The 20,701-nt window shown below is 40.1% G+C and overlaps 1 protein-coding gene across 1 annotated transcript; it reads right to left on the bottom strand.

The window, feature by feature from the left end:
• Positions 1-7,271: 7,271 nt before the first annotated feature.
• Positions 7,272-16,857, bottom strand: LOC143522230 (immunoglobulin-like and fibronectin type III domain-containing protein 1). Its single transcript, XM_077016034.1, has 22 exons — positions 16,777-16,857; positions 16,562-16,684; positions 16,320-16,459; positions 16,125-16,224; positions 15,833-15,874; positions 15,698-15,743; positions 15,166-15,349; positions 14,818-14,931; positions 14,567-14,729; positions 14,191-14,463; positions 12,873-13,760; positions 12,376-12,500; positions 11,993-12,134; positions 11,503-11,796; positions 10,985-11,281; positions 10,512-10,691; positions 9,966-10,094; positions 8,905-9,213; positions 8,554-8,639; positions 8,274-8,466; positions 7,803-8,099; positions 7,272-7,614 (listed from the first exon to the last, which is right to left on the bottom strand). The coding sequence occupies exons 1-22, from the start codon at positions 16,826-16,828 to the stop codon at positions 7,277-7,279; spliced, it is 4,515 nt and encodes a 1,504-aa protein (XP_076872149.1). The 5' UTR covers positions 16,829-16,857; the 3' UTR covers positions 7,272-7,276.
• Positions 16,858-20,701: the final 3,844 nt, after the last annotated feature.

Genomic DNA, 20,701 nt, shown 5'->3' with positions numbered 1-20,701 from the left:
TGCCGACAGAGTTCAATATAGAAGTAAAAGCCCTTGTCAGTGGATCCTCCGCATTATCAAAGTGTATGTTAAAGTCTCCTACCATTATTATTTTGTCACTACATACTGCTAAATTTGCTGCAAAATCGGTGAAATCGTTTAAGAAATCTGAGTAAGGCCCTGGTGGTCTGTATACATTAGTTAGGGAGAATGTACTTTTATTTTCAGATGGACTAATAACATTAATAGACTGCATCTCAAATGAGTTTGAGATATCTAAGTATTTCTGATGAATTTCTAAACAATCACGATAGATTATACATATTCCACCTCCTCTGCCTGACAGTCTAGGTCTATGTATATAACTATATCCCACAGGAGTGGCTTCGTTTAGAGTTAAATAATCACCAGATTGAACCCACGTTTCAGTTAGACAAAGAATATCAATTTTCTGGTCTGTTATAAGTTCATTTACAAAAACTGCTTTTGAGTTGAGCGATCGAATATTGATTAATCCAATTTTCAGATCGGTCATATAGGTTGTAATAATTTGATGTGAAGTCTGAATATTAGTTAAAAACTTCGGGCGGACTATTTTCTTATGATTTAGTTTAACCCGGGGCACAGACACAGTCTCAATCCTAAGGGAACTTGGTGACGCCTCTAAGCAGCTCGCAGACAGGTTTAACCCGTTAGTCTGCGGCCTGGTCGCGACCCTGGACAGTCAGCAGCTCCTAGTGCTACTCTGCCGACTAGCTAACAGGCTATGGGCTATGCTGCAAGATAACAGGGCAGCGCCATCCCGGGTGGGGTGGACACCGTCCCTGCCTAAAAGACCAGGCTTGCCCTCGAACTCTTCCCAATTATTAATAAAGCCCACTTGATTTTCTGAACACCACTTGGACATCCAGCGGTTTAGCGACGTGAGCCTGCTGTACTGCTCATCACCGCGCCGCATTGGGATGGGGCCAGAGCAGATTACGGTATCGGACATCGTCTGGGCTAATTTAACCACCTCTTTAACATTAGCCTTAGTCACCTCTGACTGCCGCAGACGTATATCGTTGGCCCCTACATGAATCACTATCCTAGTATTGTCACGTTGAGGACCCCGACCCCTCCCTTTTGGGCGTGTGTTTACGTTGTCCACGTGCATCGTCTGCGTCAGTGGATCTCCGTGGTTATGGTTATGTCGTGTGATAATCTGTCTCACCTGTGACTCGTCTCGTAATCACGTGGGGCTAATGTGGTTTGTCTATTTAATGTGCGCTCGCGCAGTGTCCTGTGCTCGTCATTGTCTAAGTCTACACGTTCTACGTATGTGTTTGATGATCCTCGTGCACTATTGCGCAATACGTGTTAGAAATAAAAGTTACGTTTGCTCCGCAACCCGAGGATTCTGTGTCTCGTCCTTGGCTGTGCCCGAACGTCACAGAACGACGAGCCGTTAGAGACACCAGGACCATGCCAGGATACGCGACTCGGCCAAAGAAGAGCCAACGCACCAGCAAAAGGCACCACCGCGTGTCTTCCTCCCCCTCGTGACGCCATGCCTCTTCGCCTGCCCAGCGCAACACTATCACGCCGACTCCCAAGCAGCTGAAGCAAGATCCAGTATGCGCTTACCTGCTGTGCGCGGCTCGGGAGTCTTCCGATCCCGAAAGGGCGGAAGAATTACGCCAGGGAGCGGTGCGGATCTGGAGGGAGGGTCACCCGTCTCCTTCTCGCGACCCCTCGCCTCTGAGGGTGGGGGCCTTCGAGCTATATACAACGGAGAAGGCCCCCGAGAGCAAGTTTGGGGCGGAGGACTCTCCTAGCGAGGCGGAGGAGCAGGAAGACGAGGAGGAGGTCTACCCTCCGTCTCTAGGCGACGCTTCCACTGTGGACTACGGTGGAGGAGAGGAGGAGGACTACCCTTCGTCCATTTGCTATGCCCCCACGGTGGACTATGGTGGGGGAGAGGGGAACGAGGATGACTACCCTCCGTCCGAGGGTTCCGCCCCTGCCGTGGGCTACGGTGAGGAGGAGGAAGAGGAGGACGAAGACTATTACCCTCCTTCCGAGTGCTCCGCACCGGCAGTCTGCTACGGTGAGAAGGAGGAGGAGGAGTACGAAGAGGAAGACCGTCCTCTGTCCGTGCACTCGGGTGTCTCAGAGTGCACGGACAGCGAGCTCGACTCGGAGGACACGGGCAGTCCGCCCCCCTCTGAGTGTTCTGCTGGGACTGTAAAGGGGAGGTGGACACCAGAGGCGGTCCCATCCTCCAATCGCTCTGGAGGAGAGATGGACTGCTCCCGGGGTGGCAGCCCGGAGCAGTCCATGGAGTGGGACCAAGGAGAAGAGGAAGAGGACATGGAGATCGCAGGGGATCTCCCAAGCGGTCCGCTCGGGGCGTCTGCCGGCCGCGCTGCACCCGGCGCCTACGCCAGCCGCGCTGCACCCGGCAGCGAGGACCGGAGGAGGACCGTCCACCACAGCACCGTTAGCTCCCGGTCTCTCTCCCCTCCTGGCTCCCCTCCTGGCTCTCCTCCTGGCGCGTAGCCTGGCGCCTGTTTCATGTTTGTGTGTACCAGTGTTTGTAAGTCTTCCCATTAGTGTGCCTAACCCGTTTTTCCCTTTCGTGCCACTATGTGTAAGTGTACCTGTGTGTGTGTTTGTGAATGTACCGTTTAATGTGTCTAACGTCTTTTCCCCGGTATTCCCAGGGAGGGTGTTCTAGGCGGTCCGTGGCGGACGCTTCACCGAGGGTGGTCACCTCCCAGACACAGGACTGAGCGCGTCGGATCCGCCCATCGTCGTGGGTTCGCGACACTCGGTCCTGTTGGCACCCCGGGACGGGTAGTGCCCTTGGAGGGGGCGTCTGGCACGTTGAGGACCCCGGCCCCTCCCTTTTGGGCGTGTGTTTACGTTGTCCACGTGCTTTGTCTGCGTCTGTGGATCTCCGTGGTTATGGTTATGTCGTGTGATAATCTGTTTCACCTGTGACTCGTCTCGTAATCACGTGGGGCTAATGTGGTTTGTCTAATGTGTCCTGTGCTTGCAATACGTGTTAGAAATAAAAGTTACATTTGCTCCGCAACCCGAGGATTCTGTGTCTCGTCCTTGGCTGCGCCCGAACGTCACAAGTATAATAGTATAAATAGTAATTTATAATGGAAACAATTCACAGTAATTGAGCTTGTCTCTAAATCAGTTGCAGGGTATTTACATTATATTTGTGGTAGAATTTACCATGTTGAGGTTGCTTAGTGCAGTATACAAATGATTTCTGGATACATAAATACCACACCACACCTGAGAAAACAGAATTCTGCAGTTTGCATGAAATTTCAGACCTATGATTGCCTATTTAATATCACTGAGCAGGAAGCAAATCTAGAGCTCATAATAGATACTGAAAAAGGAGACTGACCTGAGAATATTGAGCACTATATCAAACAGGTTTTTTTTATTGATGGGCTAAATCAGGCCATGCCTTATGGTTTATATAGGAAAAAAAAGATAACTGATCATTTTTTGATTATGTAACTATGCACACAAACTATGCAGACAAACTTATGGAAAAAGAAGCCCACCTTGGTGGTGAGAATATGCATATCATATAAATGGCAACATGCTTTTTGTTTATGTCGTCTGTCACGCTTGAAGGCGAAGACAGAATGCCTAGGGGAGGTGACAGTAATCACACATAGCAGCATATACGCTAGATCAAAGACCGAAAAAGACTAAAACACACACGCATGGCTTTAAATGCACACAGTAACAAGCGGTTAAAATAAAACACAGGTGAGACACATAACGCGGCGGTGTGACACACACACACACACACACACACACACACACACACACACAGCCCTTACGAACACCAACTGGGCACAATGAGGGGGTGTGGGCAACACACAGAGATCCACATGAACACTGACTAGACAAGAGGTATGAAGTCGCGGTGGATGGGGCCACTACAACACATTTATAAATTAATAAAAATTCCTAGAGAGAAACAATTTAGAATATTGATAAAGTACTTATTTTATTATTAAAATATTGATAAAGTACTTATTTTATAATTATCAGTACTTATGTACATTATATAATGTGTTATGAAAAAAGAAACTCAAAAACATGTTTGTGCAACTATCACTCTCGTGCTCTCTCTCTCTCTCAAAAATACTTAAAAAAAATTTCCTCCAAAAGTGGCTTCTTTTTAAAGCTCCTGTCAGAATATTCCTAGAGCTAAAATACATGCATATGTATCAATGTCAACCTACTTGGTTTAAATAAACCAGGCCTAATTTGAAAAAAATACAGCTCAAAATCTATTTACTTCTGGAAAAAATAATGACCATGCTCTTGAAATAAATCAAAGGTGGTGTTTCTTTTGCTACCACTATAAGAAACATAAAACACCAATGGTTCCTGCAACCTGAACAGCTGTTTTACAGTATGCACCTAAGCTTGGGACCCCCGAAGGATTTGCCATGTATGTATAATGTTTATGGCCATTCTAGGAACTGGTGAGAGAAATAGGCTAAGATCTCTAGTGTACATCACATTTGACACCTGGAAGATGATGAGCAGTCATATAACTGAAACATAAAGCATTGCTGTAGCTATGTCTGCATGCATTTGAACCAAGTAGCTTTTCCAGGGTGTTCAAAAATAGTTTAACAGTTACAGTATATTTATTACTCACATCTTGTTTTCTTTATCATATTTTATGAGTAAGCAGTAATTATAAAAAAAGACAAATAACAATATGGAGTGTTTCCAGTGACAGGCCTTAGCTCTCATATTTATTTTGTGGATATTTCAAGTCATATTACAGAGTCGGTTGATTGATGTTGCTAACACATAGTTATCCCATCCAAATGAGTCTGTGGCAAAATCATTAAAATGAAATTTTTGTTCACTTATGAATGCCACAAGGGAAACACAACATATCAAGGAACACTGTGTGCATTGCCAGACAAGCAGCTCCTAAACTCCACAGGGCGGAACTGAAACAGCCCATTTTCATTTGCTTAGTTAACAGTATAATTTTTGCCTACTATGACCTCATTTTTGGGCAGCTGGGGTCTCTGTAGTAAAATGATAAATGCAATCATTCAAAAATGTGAAAATGTGTAATGTGCAAAATATAGGCATATGACTGCGAGACACATGCTCAATTCTACACTGTACTACTTTGGGAGACCATGAAGCTTTTATAAATGACTTACAACTAAAGAATGCAGTCCTGCCAGGTAAATTGTCTAGTTGTAATTCAGGCACATCCAACAGTGATGGATCTTTTAGGCAGTTTAACACTGAAGGTCACGCCACCAGAAGGCCTCAGGCTTACTGAGATGTGAGCTGAGAAACTTCTAGGCCTTAAAGGTATTTATTGATGTGGTGAGTCAGGGTAAAAAGGGTGACTGTGATTTCCAGGACTTCTTATTTTACTTTCATGGTCTCTGGAAAAGTTGTTGTATTACTGCTGATTTTGAAAATCATGTCAGGTCTTGTAATACATTTCTCTCTGCTGAGAAATGGTAACAACAAAAAAAAAAAATAGGTATTCTGTTTAAGTCTATCACTGAGGACTGCATTTAAAAATCATTCAGAACCAAACTAGATATGCAGATAAAGAATGTTTTCTCTTGTGCCCTGAGATTTCAACTTAGTTCATATTTATATGTTGAAAGGAATTCCACAAAAATTCCTAGTCAAGGGCAGGTTTTCCGCTTGGCCAGAAGAATTATACAGAGAGCCTTGGCACAGGATCAGTATTTGGCAGATATCCTTATCCAAAGCTACATACATATTTTTTGTGTGTGATGGTGTGCATTCGCCATTGGAACCAAACCACAGGCCTTGATGTTATTAGGACCTTACTCTTAGAGTGCTACAAGGTGAGCACCTTTTCCCATTTCTTTTCTACACTGAAAGGTGCTTTACATTAAAGTAAATGTTTTTTATTTATTATAAAAACATGTACCTACAACCCAATTATTTGGGTTGTAGGTACACGTTGGCAAGAAAGAAGGGTGATGTCCTCAAGATTGAGAAATTTCAGCTCTGCTAGTGTTAAAATTATATTGAAGTTCAAGCAAACACTCACAATGGCATGACTTATCCTAGTATTTCAGTTAAATGGCAGCATCTAAGGTGTTAAAAAGGAAAATCTCATTTTGCTCTGGATTCTTTCAAGGCCTCCCTGGAATGCACTTTTGTAAGAACTGCTTTAGTGCACAGCTATCTTTGTTGATCGCCGTCTATCCGTCTAGAGAGTCTGTCTCTATCCCTCTGCCATATGCCCACCCCAAGGCTCTGTTTTACCAACTGTCACAAGGACTCACTGCATTTCTTTTGCATAAACCTGTGTTCACATGCATAATGTAGGGAGTTATTAATGGAAGGCTGTAAACTGAGGTCAGGGCTGATGTAATGAAGAGAAATTAGAGGTGATTTAGAACTAAAATTGTTGTGAATACATTTTCAAGCAGGCTATTTACAAGAGACATTATTGGGTTGTCTTGGCATTTGCAAGGAAAATTAATTACTAGTGAAGCCAAAGGTCATTGCTTTTACTGCTGAAGATGGACAGTATGGGTCACAGAAGGAGAATATCTAATAGTGGACACTTTATTACATATTATTTATTGTGATTTGTGTAATCTGTTTGCCAAGATGTGTTACTATGTAAGAAAATGCCAGTTTGTCTATGCTTTAGTCTTTCTCCCAAATAGCAAGAAATATACAAATATCCAGAATTATATGCTTATATGATGACATACAAATATAATGTCATATACACATAAAATGAGACATTTGATTTGATTAATCTTTATTTATTAATTTAGGTTTAACACATTGAAGCCACTAAAAAATGTAAAATAAGTATTTTAGTGAGGAGTGCAGCTATATATGAACTATACCTCAAAGCTTTCCTCAGTTTTCTTTAAGACTCTGGTAAATTTGTATATGACTATGTGTATGACTATTGTTTCTACGACTAGAAATAAATTACAAAATGTCCATTAAAAGAATCCAGAGCTGATCACTCTCCCAGTCTACATTTCATTCTAGAAAACGAAACAACAAAAGATGAAGATGAAGATAAAGATGAAGACAAATGGTATATAGAGAGAGAAGAGGCGTGACTTATGTTAAGGTCTTCTACTGAGTAAACACAAATTATCCAAGAAACTGTAGCCTTTGATATAAGAGTAAATAATGATATTAAAATCTGTCAGGGAAAATACAATAAATATTAGGCTGTACACACAGTATATAGTCTTTTGTTACTAACATGTTGTCATGGAGTCCCTTTGACTGTAAGCTTGGTGGTACACTCAGTACGGCCTACTGAGTTTTCTGCAACAACTTTGTACTCTCCATTGTCTTTTGGCCCCACCCATAGGATTAATAAGGAACAGACACCACACGTGTTGGTGATGTAGTAGTTGGTGTCGGTGTTGATGTTTATATTGTTGTGGTACCAAGTGATGTGGGGGGTGGGGTTTCCCTTCACAGCACAACTCATGTAACATTCATATTTCTCTGGGCTGATGTGGGCTTTCAGTGGGACCGTGAACGTCGGCACAGAGTCGAAGTTGCAAGTCTTGGGCTCAGGCATGTTGAGGGTGAACTTTTCTGCAGGAAACATTTATACACAAGTGGGCATATTCAATTTTACTAATTTAGTAACACCATATGTGTAGAGATATATGTATGAAAACATTATACATATATGTATAATGCTAATTCGTATCTAGATTTAAATCACCTGATCTCTATACACATAAGGACCTGTGAATGGTGATAATACTGAAGATATTTACCTTTCTTCTTAACAACCTCCCATGTTGGGGACTCGGAAGCTTGAGAGAGCCCCATGTCATTCTTGGCATACACACGGAAGTTATACTCTCTCCCTGGCATGATGTTGACAACTGTGAAATTGTTGTTGAACAGATGATCGGCCACTGTGTGCCAGGTCTGTTTGACGGAGTCTCGTTTGGTCACTGTGTAGTGCAGACGGTCGTCTCGTTTCTCATCTGGTGATGGGCTCCATGATAGAGTCAACGTGCCAGCAACATTTTCTTCCAATTCCACTGGACCAGGAGGTTTGGGATCATCTACAGCCAGAAACAAAGACCTATTCAAATTCTCGTCCAGTTCACACCCAACCAGATCATTCCAATGTGTTTTGTCAGTCATGTAATTTCTTTGCATGCACATCAATCAAGTTAATAAACTAATTAAACTAATTATTTTTTTGTTTATATAGCTTACTTAATAGGCTATATTACCTGTGACTCTTATCTCAATACTGAAGGTCTCCTGGCCCACAATGTTCTTGACGATGATGGTGTAGATTCCACTGTCGGAGCGCTCTGCAGATGGGATCAGCAGCTGAGACGTGTCTTCTGTGTTGCTCACAGTTACTCGCTTGTTCAGAGGTATTCCATCCTTGACCCAGATTATTTTTGGAGTAGGTGATGCCTGCCAGTTGAAAGAAAATGCTTCAATGAAAGTGTTTTCAGCCTTACAGGATTTTCTATGATCCAGCTTTTAATGACTCTGCCATACCTCAAAAGTGATGTTCACGCGAGCAGAATTTCCAGCTCTCACCACCATAAAGCTCTTCTTTTTCCGATCAGGGAATTTTGGCCTCACTGTAAATGGTATTTAAAAAAAGAGAGGCTACCATGTTAAAATGACTGAATAATCATATGTTATTTATCATAAAATACAAACATGACAATATAATATAACATTAATTAAATATTTGTGATGCAAGTGACAGAACATGAACTTATGAGTCTGTTTTGTGGAATAATACTATCAGTTGTCTAGTTAAAAATAGTTAGATGTAAATGTAAATGATGAAAGAATTTATCTAATGGCATGTTTTAAAGTAAAAGTACTACAGAATCTTACCTGGTGGTGGCATGGCAATGACATAGTTATCCAGAGCCTGGGGTTCACCATCTCCACCCTCATTTGTTGCGACCACTCTTACCCAGTACATGGCCATGGACTTAAGGCCAAGGATTGTATACGAAGTTGAGATAATTGCATTAGAGTTGCAGTGAGTCCATTCTGTGTTTTCTGCTGGCCTTAGCTCCACAAAATAACCTTTAGCTTCATCCTGCACCCCTTTTTCTTCCTTTGGTTTTGTCCAGTTCAGGGACAAGGACGAATAGGTTGAGTCTGACACTTTTAGGTCAACCACTTTACCTGGAGGCTCTGCAGAAACAAATGATTATTATTATAGTTGATCAATAAAATTATGACAATGTATTTTATCTGCATCTGCATTTAACAACCCACATTGGCATGCATGCATGTACTGAGTAAGCTCTGAACACAATATCAATAGAGGCTGGGATCTATCACAGCAGGCAGGATCCCAGGTCTAGGCTGTGCAAAGATGCCCCTGAGACAATCCAGCACATCACAGCAGGATGCAAGATGCTGGCAGGCAGAGCATATATGGAAAACTAATTGAGTGGCTGGCACAGTATACAGAAACATCTGCTGAGTATGGGCTGGAAGTTAAAAGGTCAGAGTGAGAATGGCCAATCTAAGATCCTGTAGGACTTCCAGATTCGCACTGACACATGAGTAATAGCTAACCAACCAGATGTAGTCATGATGGATAAACAAAAAAGGGTTGTAGTTATGGATGTAACAATCCCAAGCTATAACAGACATCAGAAAAAGGAAAATCTTGAGAATACCAAAGACTGAGAGGAAAGCTGCAAAACAATTGGGGAGTTGAACTTTGGTTCCTATAGTAATCAGAGCTGTGTTCCCTAAACTGGGAAAATTGCTCCAACAGATCTGACTACATCAGAGATCTCCATCCAGAAGAGTGCGTTCCTGGGAACAGCTAAGATAATGCACAATACCCTAAGCTTGAAGGAAAAAGACCATCCAGAAGAGGGTGAATGCGGATTTTTTTTGGTGTATGTTTTATTTAATGTTTTATTACTCACTCTTTGGGTCTCTGGCTATCACAAATTCAGAGGGTGAGCTTGGTTCTCCAACACCAGAGAAGTTGATGGCTGCAACGCGGAATTCGTATTCTATTCCTTCCACGATGTCTTTCACTTCATACTTCTTTGCTGGAGGCACAAGCAATGAGTTAATTAGTTGTATTCAGAAATGTTAATCTAAATACTATACAAATTATGTTGTAATCAATTGAAATCTTTGTTTTTTTTATTTAAAACTTAAACGAGTAAATATTTTAAAAAACACTATACATTGTACATCATTGGACTGGACAGGACTCCTTTTTTCATCATAAAATTAGTAATTTTATAATTATTTAAAAATTTTATAAATATAAAAAGTAATTGAAACACTAAATTGTCTCATATCTGCTTGGTGTCCAGCAGTAGCAATGGTCATCCGTGAATTAATTAATTCAATTCACACTTTGGCAGTATGCATCTCTTTGGCACAGATCAAATGACACCGAACAAATTCATTAATATTACTCTAGCCTACAGATCCTAGAAACATGTGGGCCTTTCAACCTTTGATTGGCTCATCAGGGGGGTTTACTTGGCTCCATAGGTTGCTACCCCTCTTGCGTTTCTCTAGATTGTAGCCCACAATGCTGGTTCCTCCAGTTTTGGTAGGAGGGGTCCATGTCAAATTTATGCAGTCTTTGAAAGCACTCTCAATGTTTGGTGTGGATGGCGGACCAGGATAAGCTGTAACACATCCAGATTAATATGAATGCCCTTGAATCATGTCTCAACATTTGACTGATTTTTATTAATTTCAGATGTGATCAGTGCAGTCTTGCAAAGCACGTTTTCTCTGATTCACTACATTTGGTTGCAATAAATCATTAAATTGTTTTAAAAGCAGATGTAAACAATGAATTGCTTTCTATGGCTACATTATTAAACAGAATAGGGTTTTCCTCAATGTACAGGAAGCTGACAGAATGACTTCTACCCCAAAACATCTAGTTAGATGTGTTTTAGGTAAGCAGTGTCACCTTTAGTGCCAGCTTGTATGTCGTCTGTCTCAAACGCGTCACTGATGCCTTCTGCAGTTATGGCCCTAATGCGGTAGCAGTACTTCCTGCCATGGTCCACATCTGTGTCCTTATAGTGCGTTTCCCCATTAATATCTCCAATTTTCTTCCAGGTGTTTCGCCCCAGCTGTTGCCGCTCCAGATTGTATTGAGTCACAGGAGAGCCACCATCATCTTTTGGAGGCCTCCACTTGAATTCCACACAGGATGATGATGCTTCAATCACTTCGGTAGGCCCCATTGGATTGGTAGGTTTGTCTGTATTTGGAAAAAGAAAAAAAAAACGAATTAGCATTTTTTCATTTTTTTTTTGCATTAGCAAAATGTTTGCATTAGTTTTTTTCATGCTACATGAATAAGAAAACATTTGCTTAGTTAACATTTTAAATTCCAGATTTCTTCAAATACTAAAGAAGGGGCTTGGCACTGGAGCCATTGAAGCTGGGTACTCACATACAGCAGGTTTTAATATCACTGACCTAAAACAATCAGCTTGGAGAAAGCCTCAGAAGTTCCAAATTCATTCTTTAGCTTGAGCTTGATCTCTCCAGTGTCTTTGCGCTGGCACTTGGTTAGGAGCAGACGGCTGTGGCTGGAGGACTTCTCAGTCTTAATGTGGGTGTCGTTCAGTAGCTCCTCACCCTCGTTGTACCAATGTACCTTTATTGGCTCCTGACCCACAAAGCTCAGACTGAAGGTGGCATTTTGGCCAACCTTGATAATCACAGGCTCTGAGAACTTAGTCAGATCATCTTCATTCATCCTTGGAGGATCTGGGCATACGACATAACATACAAAACATCTGAGTCCTTTCCAATCTTTTTACAACATTACCTTTGGCTTAGTATTATATTTTTAGTCACAGTTATATTTATAACAAATTTTATAATAAATTTATATAGTTATATTTTTAGCTTTTTTATTTCAGATTTTAAATTTATTCTAGTGACCTTGAATTAATTAAATTACCTTCCACAATAAGCATGGCCTCTGTTTTATGCCCATCTGCCTCAAAGCGATATTTCCCATTGTCCTCTTCCTTACAATTGCTAAATAACAGTTTGTGAAAAGCCCCATCCTTGATAATCTTCAAGTCATCCGTGGACTTTATCTGCACAGACAGTTTAAAAGAGTCATTGCTAACATAACAGTGATTCTTTTGAGTATTTCTCAGTTAATCCATCTGTTGTCTCCATCATGCACCATCATGAATCTATGCATACTGCTAGGGCTAATTCTCTATAGTAATGTAGAAATGTGTGATACAGGCAGCAGAAAATATTCAGTAAAAGTTTGAGCATGATAGCAGCTGGCCTATGGCCTGCATAAGTTGAATATGTGGGAGCACTCACTTCTTTGCCATCCTTATGCCACACTCCATCACAGTTTGTGCTGCTTAGCTTGCACACCATTTCAGCTGACTGACCCATAATGGCTCTGATATCTTGTAACCCAAAAGTGAAGTGAACTCCTGGGGCTGGAAAAGTAATGTACGCCCATTATCTGAAAAGGTGGTCTATCTCTTTTCTCAGTATGTGAATTACAATAAGCATGCCTAGACTGATTGTGTCATATCAATGTGTCTCTATCGTTCACACCTATACTACACGATAAGCTTTATATCTCTACTACTTTATGGAGAACATAAAGTCTGTGTAAGATCCTTGGATTCAAAAAGAGACATCTAAACTTTCACATTTTAATGCCTATACTATTTGTGGCATGTATGTTCACTAGGTCTTGTAGGTTTAGTTACCTTGTAGTCAAAGTGACTGGAAAAAATGGATTTTGAAGCCAATCACCACTAACTAATTAACATATATGTGGCACTGCACTGCAAATGACTCACCAATTACACTGTCAGGCAGCATGGGCCCTGTCCTCACTTTCTTCTGTCTCTCTTCACCTTCATTGAGTGACTCTGGAGTACTTTGTCCATATCCATTCTTCTTATTCTCTGGCTCTGGAGCCACTTTCTCCATGTTTTTGTCTTCATCTCCGTGCCCTTGCTGTGTTTTTTCATTCACACCTTCAGATCCTTCAGATTCAAACTTGGATATAGACTGGTCATTTCTCTTAATTTGTCTTTTTTGTTCCCCTTTGAGTTCAACTGGGGGAATGACTGGAGATTTGACTGGAGGTTCAGGTGGAGTTGTGGATGGAGGATTGGTGGGAAATTCAGCTGTCTTAGATGGAGACTCTGTAGGTGTGGTTGGATGCTTGGATGGAGATTCAACTGAAGGTGTGATTGGAAACTTGGATGGTGGTTCAGCTGGAAGTGTGTTTGGATGCTTGGATGGAGGTTGAACCTCTGGCATGGTTGGAGGCTTGGATGGAGGTGTTGATGGAGGTTCAATTGGTGGTGTGGTTAGAGGCTTGGATGAAGAATCTTCTGAAGGCAGGGTTGGAGGCTTAACTATTGGCGTGGATGGAGTTTTAGCCAGAGGCTTGTTTTGAGGCTGAGATGAAGGCTCAGTTAGAGGCTTGGTTAGTGCCTCATTTAGTGCCTCATTTAGTGTCTCAGTTGGAGGCATAGACAGAGGCTGCATGTCATGAGCTTGAGCCACCACAGCCTGTTTGGCCTGCTGTGTTTTGAGCATTTCCATCTTCTCCTTTCTTGCCAAATCTATCTTGGCTTGTTGCTCAGCTGCGACCTTTGACAAGTCAGCACCACTCCCTCCTGCCTGGGTTGTTTTCCGTGTTGCTTTCTTTCCATGGTTGTTTGGGTTATTGTCAGCTGTTGCAAGGGCAGTTGCACATAAACATGTTAATATGCTAGATAGTGAATGGGAAACTGCCTGCAAGACTGCCTCTCAATTTCACATTATACTTAGTGACACTGGGGGCAGATTATAAGACACATGATCAGTTCAAAATTATTGAATTCTACAGAAATAAAAGATCTAATGTATCTAATCTGAACTGAATTATGTATTTGTAACAATGGGAAATTCAGTTACATTATCAGATTAACAACAAAGAAGAGTTGGTGTGCCAGAAAATTATATGAATCAAAATGTAGTCTTCCTAATCAATGTTCTGGTGAAGATGTAGCCTACATCATTCTGATCAAATGTGTAACATTCTTTATTAACTCATTTAACATGTTTGGCACTTGATGACTAAATCTACATTTAGATTTAGAAAATGGCTAAATATAGATTTACCTTCTATGATCAGCCAAGCATTACAAGACTTAATTCCAGCCACAGCAGCGTAGATGCCATTGTCCACCTTCATGCAGTCCTTCACAACCAGTTTATGGATCAACATGTCCTCAGACACTGTAATGTCATACTTTTTGCTTTGCACCAGGGGGGTACTCTTTGCCATCCACGTGATCTTGGCAAGTGGAGCAGACAGAACACATTCAAAGATTGCATCCTCTCGTTCAACTGCCTTAACTTCCTGAATCTTCACCAAGAAATCCACCACTGGAACTGTAAACACGTAGAACATATAGACATAGTGGGAAAAGTTCAAGCCGTACATTAGAGTTGTAGTATTGTATTGATTTTACAATGCTTTCCCCATTAACCTTACTTTTGAAATCAGTAGAGAATACATTTACTCCTTCAATGTCTACTTGATACAGTCCAGCATCATCTTGGTTCAGGCCATTCACACTAAAGATGAACCGTCTGCCGATTTGACGGAGACTGTGCTTCTCATCTGTATCAGAGCTGAATGGAGTCATAATGCCATCCTAGAGCACCAAAAAAAATTTAATCTACAATACTGTGGTTATTGTTTTCCAATGTAGATCACAAATTTTCAAAGAAATAAAGTCTTACTTTAAAGAGGAATATTCTCGCATTAGGGTCCTTGAGATCAAGCTCAAATTCAAATTGCGCACATTCAGGACTTTTGATCTCAATGTGTTTCAAGTTGCCTAGGTGTTCAATGAACTGTTGGAGGAAAGTTTACAAAATTCAGAAATGTACAAATGTAGTCATTTATATCTTCACATTCATTAGCATAAATATCATTTTGTTTTGGGTTTTTTTTTTGGCTTAACAGGGAAGTGTAATTAATAATTATGTTAGTTGTGTGCTGTCTTTGATGAGTACACTTTACATGCAGGTGTTCTTTGTCGTTATACCTGAGTACACTTTACATGCAGGTGTTCTTTGTCATTATACCTGTGCCTGTTGTTCTTCGATTTCTCTTTTCTTCTCATTCAGTTTCTTCAGCATCCATCGAAAGTCCGTCACTCCATATTCAGCACATATGCGTTCATAATCTTTCTTATCTGCACTCAACAGCAGCTCCCAAAATTTTTCATCAACCTCTCCGTCTTTTGTCTCTTTTTTCGGACGATCAGCTCTTTGAAAACAAGAGACACATGCTGTTAGATTTTGTCATTCCTTTCTGTCCTATAACAACTGCTCATAGCAACATCACCTTTATATCTCTATGTTCGTATACAAACAATTAAACTGTGATGCATCACTAATAAAAATAATACTAAAATACAAAATCACTGTCCCCATAAATTGTTGCAGCCAGAAATACTGTCCTGGGCAAGAAAGAAAACTACAGATGTATCCAAAAGCTCAGTTTACAGTCTGAATTATCATATATAATTATAGAGTGACCACATGTACAAACACATAAAGCTCTATGAATAACTATGTTTGTTATAATTTCACTAATTCATCACAACAATCTTACCGAGTTTTAAGAGTCTTTTTAAAATCTGCTGGTTGTTCACGCTGAGCTATTAAAGAAGAAAGATAATATCAGTCAAGGTGTTTTGGATTTTTCATTTTTACATTTTGGTTAGAAATGACAAAATGCAGGACAGACCTGTTCGTGCCTCTTGCAATGCTTTGCTCTTGTTGAATCCAACTATGATGAAGAAAGTTTGCCATTCATAGTTTTATCATGCTCTAATTTTGTACTACCAATAACACTGAAAAAATCTGAATTCAAATTGCCCTGATTTTGAGCAGTGGGGCTGTTAAACTGGCCAGGCATCAATCATCTATAAATTTTCCTATATATATATATATATATATATATATATATATATATATATATATATATATATATATATATATATATATATAATGTATAAATCAGAAAATTAATTACTCACTCTCAATCACGTTCAGTGTTGCAGTGACAGTAGCACATCCAAACTCATTCTCAACTAAGCACTTATAGGTGTCGGCCTGGTCTACAGCAACATTAGGCATCTAGTGAACAAAATATTCACTGAAATGTTTTCAAGCAAAAAAAATAAAAAGACTGCAAGACTGTCACTCTAGTTTTAACCAAACAGATATGATACCTGTAACTGATATTCTCCCGCAGCTTGATTAAACACAGTGATGTATTTTTCGGGATCAGAAGTGTCGCCATTGTTTCGGATCCATCTTACAGTTGGTGTTGGATCACCAGTGACGATTGATTTAAAAACAGCTAATTTTCCTTTTAGAAAATGAATTAACAATGTCAGCAGTGTTTTGCAGAATTACAAAACATTTTATTGATCCATTGATGGTGAATCTGGGATATACAGTAGCACTGTACCTTCCTGAATAGTGAGGGCTATGGGTTTGCGTGTGAAGTCTGGGTGGCTCTTTCCTGGAGGAATTTCCTCAACAAATTGAGTGATCATTACACCTGGAACTCTTGATCTCTTTTTGATGGAAACTGCAAAAATACAATAAAAATATTTTTTTTGTGTGACCATAGTGCAATATGGCAGCAATATTACATATAGACTCATTAAAAGTGACACCTACCTTGCCCATGAGCTGTGAGTTCCTCTTCTTTTGACTTCAAAACCTTCATCATGTCATCAAGGACTCACACAACCGGATTCCTGTTAGATGATAATTTTGGTCAGTTCTTCATGATGCATGTGCCATGGATTAAATTGGTTCTTGGGTATATAGCAAAAGGCTTAATAAATAAATATACCAAAATTTCCCACCTGTGGGACAATAAAAGCTGTTTCTATTCTATTCTAAATGAATAATAGAAAATCCAGTCAGAATTGTTTGTGGCATTAGAAACTGAACACTTGTAAACAGCCAGACAAGAGTGACCAGAAACTGTGCTGGCAAAGTAGTCTCTTAACTTTACCTCTACTACACCAGGGCTAATCAACTATATTTTTCTGCGGGCCAAATTTGGCAGATAGCTCTGACCTGTGGTCCGGAGGGGGGGAGTGTTTTTTCAATAGCCCTGAAATAAATGCTCCGGTTTAAAATTAATTCTCCTGTCAAAATTAAAAAAATTTTTTTAACAATTTATTCTGGGTCCGGATGGGATGCCATTTGGGTCCGTTGGTTGCGGATCACGGAAATAGAAATTTGCAGAGTTAATCAGGAATGAGATTGGGTCCGGACAGGACTGCGTTCGGGTCCGGATCCAGACCGCGGTCTGCCTGTTAGTGACATCTGTACTACACCATCTACAGTCTTAGACAACAATGAAAGGTTTCTAAAAGTGGTTCATGAGTGTGTATCTGCCCTGTGCCTAGAGACTACATGTGTGGTAAAAAAAAAAAAAAGACGCTTTGATCAAATTTGTTTCCTGAACGTTGTACTAGAGAAGAAAGAAGGAGCACGTTTTGTACTATCTGGATCATTTAAAACATCTAGGGCATGGGCAATCTTACTACGCTCAGTTTTGTTCCCTGAGGTGGCGAGTTTGGAGTGTGACAACCAGGAAAAGGCTCCTGTCAGATTTACCTGGCAAAAGTAGGAAACTCCATCTGACTGTAGCATAATTGATGCTGCAGTGTGGACCAGGGCGGCAGTGGTGTCATTTACACCTTGCTGCTGCCTCGGGATTTAGGCAATATGTCTGCAGCAGGAATGTAATGCTGACACATTTTGAATAAACGCTGTTCTTGCTGAAGTCTCAATTAAATGGAATGACGTGGTGTGGGAAGAAAATGTGATTGGCATTAAGAAAAAAGGCATTGCACATCCCTGACCACGAGAGTTGAACAGGGGTGCATCTGATGTACTCAATGTGTATTTGTGGCCTTTTGAGAGAGTTCTTAGGTCTTATTTTTGGTGATGTGACCAAGTCTCTTGCCAAAAAATAAATACAATAAATTAAACAAAGCCAAACAGAAGTACTGTAAAAGAACACAAGCTTAATAGTTTTATTGCAAACATTTCTTGTTAGATAGCATGTGTCAATGTGACTTTTGTGTGCCTGAAACAGTGAGATTTTGATCACTTTTGCTGACTGGTAATAGGTGGGAAAAAATCACTAATTGGAGGAATTTATATGATTGCAGAAAACCCTTCATGCACATAACTGTCAAATGACTCTGCTTGTCCTTGTCTGGGATAGGTTAAATACCTCATAAAACAGTCAGTCAGAGAGGAGGATATGTCACAAGTTCTCTGTGAGACCAGCAGTTTGCCCTTTATACAAAAGACTTCTAATTGAATATTTTGCATAGGCTTCTAGAATTTATTATACTCTATAAAAGGCTAATAATGGAGTCGGGATTAGAAATTTAGGTTTGGAGTAGAGCTTTAATAATGTTTAAATCAGAAGATAAAGTCTTGGCACACAGCAAAGCTGTCAGTTATTCTAATGTTAATCTAATTCTGCTTTGTATGCTTGTTTTTAGGGTGCATGCACTGGTTTAATGATTTGAATGAAACAGGGTATTAAATCAGTATTAAAAGTGTAAAATCAGTGTACAGGATTGTATCTGTATACTTATCTGTTCCTGTGGAAGACAGGAAATATCCATGCATAGTGGTGGAGACGTGTGATTGATTTGTACAGCCAGGGGGCTAGAGGACCTAACATCCTGAGGTCTGACTGCTGGCACCAGGCGCCTCAGGTTTTATGACTTAAAGATTTTTTTCCCAGACATTCCTTGAACACCCTGCTTGGAGTCTTTGCTTTTTTACAGGGTGTAAGCTTACACACTTGGACTTGCACTATATATTGACACATCTCAAAACCCAATCCCAAAAAAGGATAGCAAGACTTCTTTTTCTATTTAACATAGCATCTTACTTGCATAACTAAAACGTATACCTCTCCTAAAACTGTCTTTGATAACCTTCAAACAAATAGCATTTGATAAATGGCTTCAATGGCCTTTGATGTGATCACTAATGAAACTGAAATACCACTCGTGTTGATGGTTAATAATGTAATATAGCAATCTTTAGTCATTGCATGCACTGTTGAATATAATCAACATTTAAATGTCATCCCTATAGCATCTCTTACATTACTGCTGCTATAAAACAACACCACATTGAATTTAAAGTTTCACTGTAAGCTCTGATTAATAATAGCATGTTCATTTAATTAGTAAGAAACTGTTACAAACGGTTTATTAAAGAACTGTCTCAGGTGCATCTATTCCTAACATGAGTTTTCAATTAGAATGTAACCAAATTGTTCTTAATTGTACACACACCCAGTGCATTTCTGAAATGGTCAGAAACTTAGTAAATTACTCATTTGTACACAGGAAAATTCTTTGCTGAACTTAAATGAATGCTCATCATCTACAAAGTGTGGAGTGTGTAGTGTTACCAAGAGGATGAGAGGATGAGACCGCTTTGTATTGTGGATTATATTAGATTAGGAAATTCTCACGTGAGTAAGTTATTATCATCATCATGCTCTAGGTTCTGCTATAAAAGAGGTACTGAGAACTTACTTTGAGTAGGGTTTGCAGTGCCTTTCGTCCAGCTGTGTGCCTAACTGAAACTTCACTGCTGACTCTTCTTTTCAGAGAAATAAACCCTGTTTGGGCCCCCCCAGTGCTGTGGGCAGGGTTGTGGGGTAGAATTTCTCTCAAGTGCTTGTCAAAGTGAAATGAACTTAGGACGTTTCTGTCATGACAGAGAGTCTTATTCACCTTATTCAGCCCCACCCATTTTAAGGCTACGGCTCTTCCTCATTTTGTCTGTAACTTCCTGTTTGTTACGCACTATTAGAAAGCAGCGTCAAAATGGGTTCAATTTAGAAGCATTCTACAGCAGAAAGGCGGTTTACAATTACAGCATCCCTGTAATATTTCCAGTTTGGTAGACTGAAAATGATTTTTCAGCTTCTAGTAAAAATATCAGTAAAATTCTCAAGAATGTCTCATATTAGGTAGCGAAATACAATTTCTTAAACATGTGTATCCCGTGGATTGTTATGAGAATGACTACCAGTTATTCAACTCGCATTCCTGATGTTGAAAATGTTATCCTTATTGTGTATTTTAATGGCTGTAATAGCATGTGCTTCTATACAACAGTGGTTTTCAGTAACAACACCCAAAATCAGTCACTTGATTGTAAACAACAGTTATCACTAAATGAGTTAAAAGACAAAATTAACAAAATTTCCATGCACTTGTTTCGTCAGCATGTGAAGCAAATATAGTATTGCTTCAAAAGCCACCTCTGGCATTCCATGAGGTGAGCATTAATTGAGCATTGAACATAGTCTCTATAAAAGTCCACATATGGGCCAGTTAAGGCATGGAGAGGGAAGTGTAATCCATTCTGTTAGTGTGAAACTAAAGTCTAGTTTCATGTCAGAGCTGACACATATATGTGTCAGAGTATATACATAATAACCCTGTGAGGTAATATTACACAGGCTAATCATTGAGTCATGATATTTGACTCCTGCTTGAAGCATCTCACTGACAATAACATACTTTTCATTATATTTTTC

Source organism: Brachyhypopomus gauderio, chromosome 8 (assembly GCF_052324685.1).
Source record: "Brachyhypopomus gauderio isolate BG-103 chromosome 8, BGAUD_0.2, whole genome shotgun sequence".
In the NCBI taxonomy this organism is placed as follows: domain Eukaryota; kingdom Metazoa; phylum Chordata; class Actinopteri; order Gymnotiformes; family Hypopomidae; genus Brachyhypopomus; species Brachyhypopomus gauderio.
The sequence above is the reverse complement of the archived record's forward strand: the minus strand, read 5'-3'. Positions and strand labels throughout refer to the sequence as shown.

Coding starts and splice junctions, on each gene's coding strand:
- LOC143522230 (XM_077016034.1), bottom strand. CDS start 16,828: ATGATGAAGGTTTTGAAGTCAAAAGAAGAGGAACTCACAGCTCATGGG. Junction 11,797..11,992: donor GGCCATGCTTATTGTGGAAG/GTAATTTAATTA, acceptor TCGTATGCCCAG/ATCCTCCAAGGATGAATGAA. Junction 10,692..10,984: donor CATACAAGCTGGCACTAAAG/GTGACACTGCTT, acceptor GATGTGTTACAG/CTTATCCTGGTCCGCCATCC.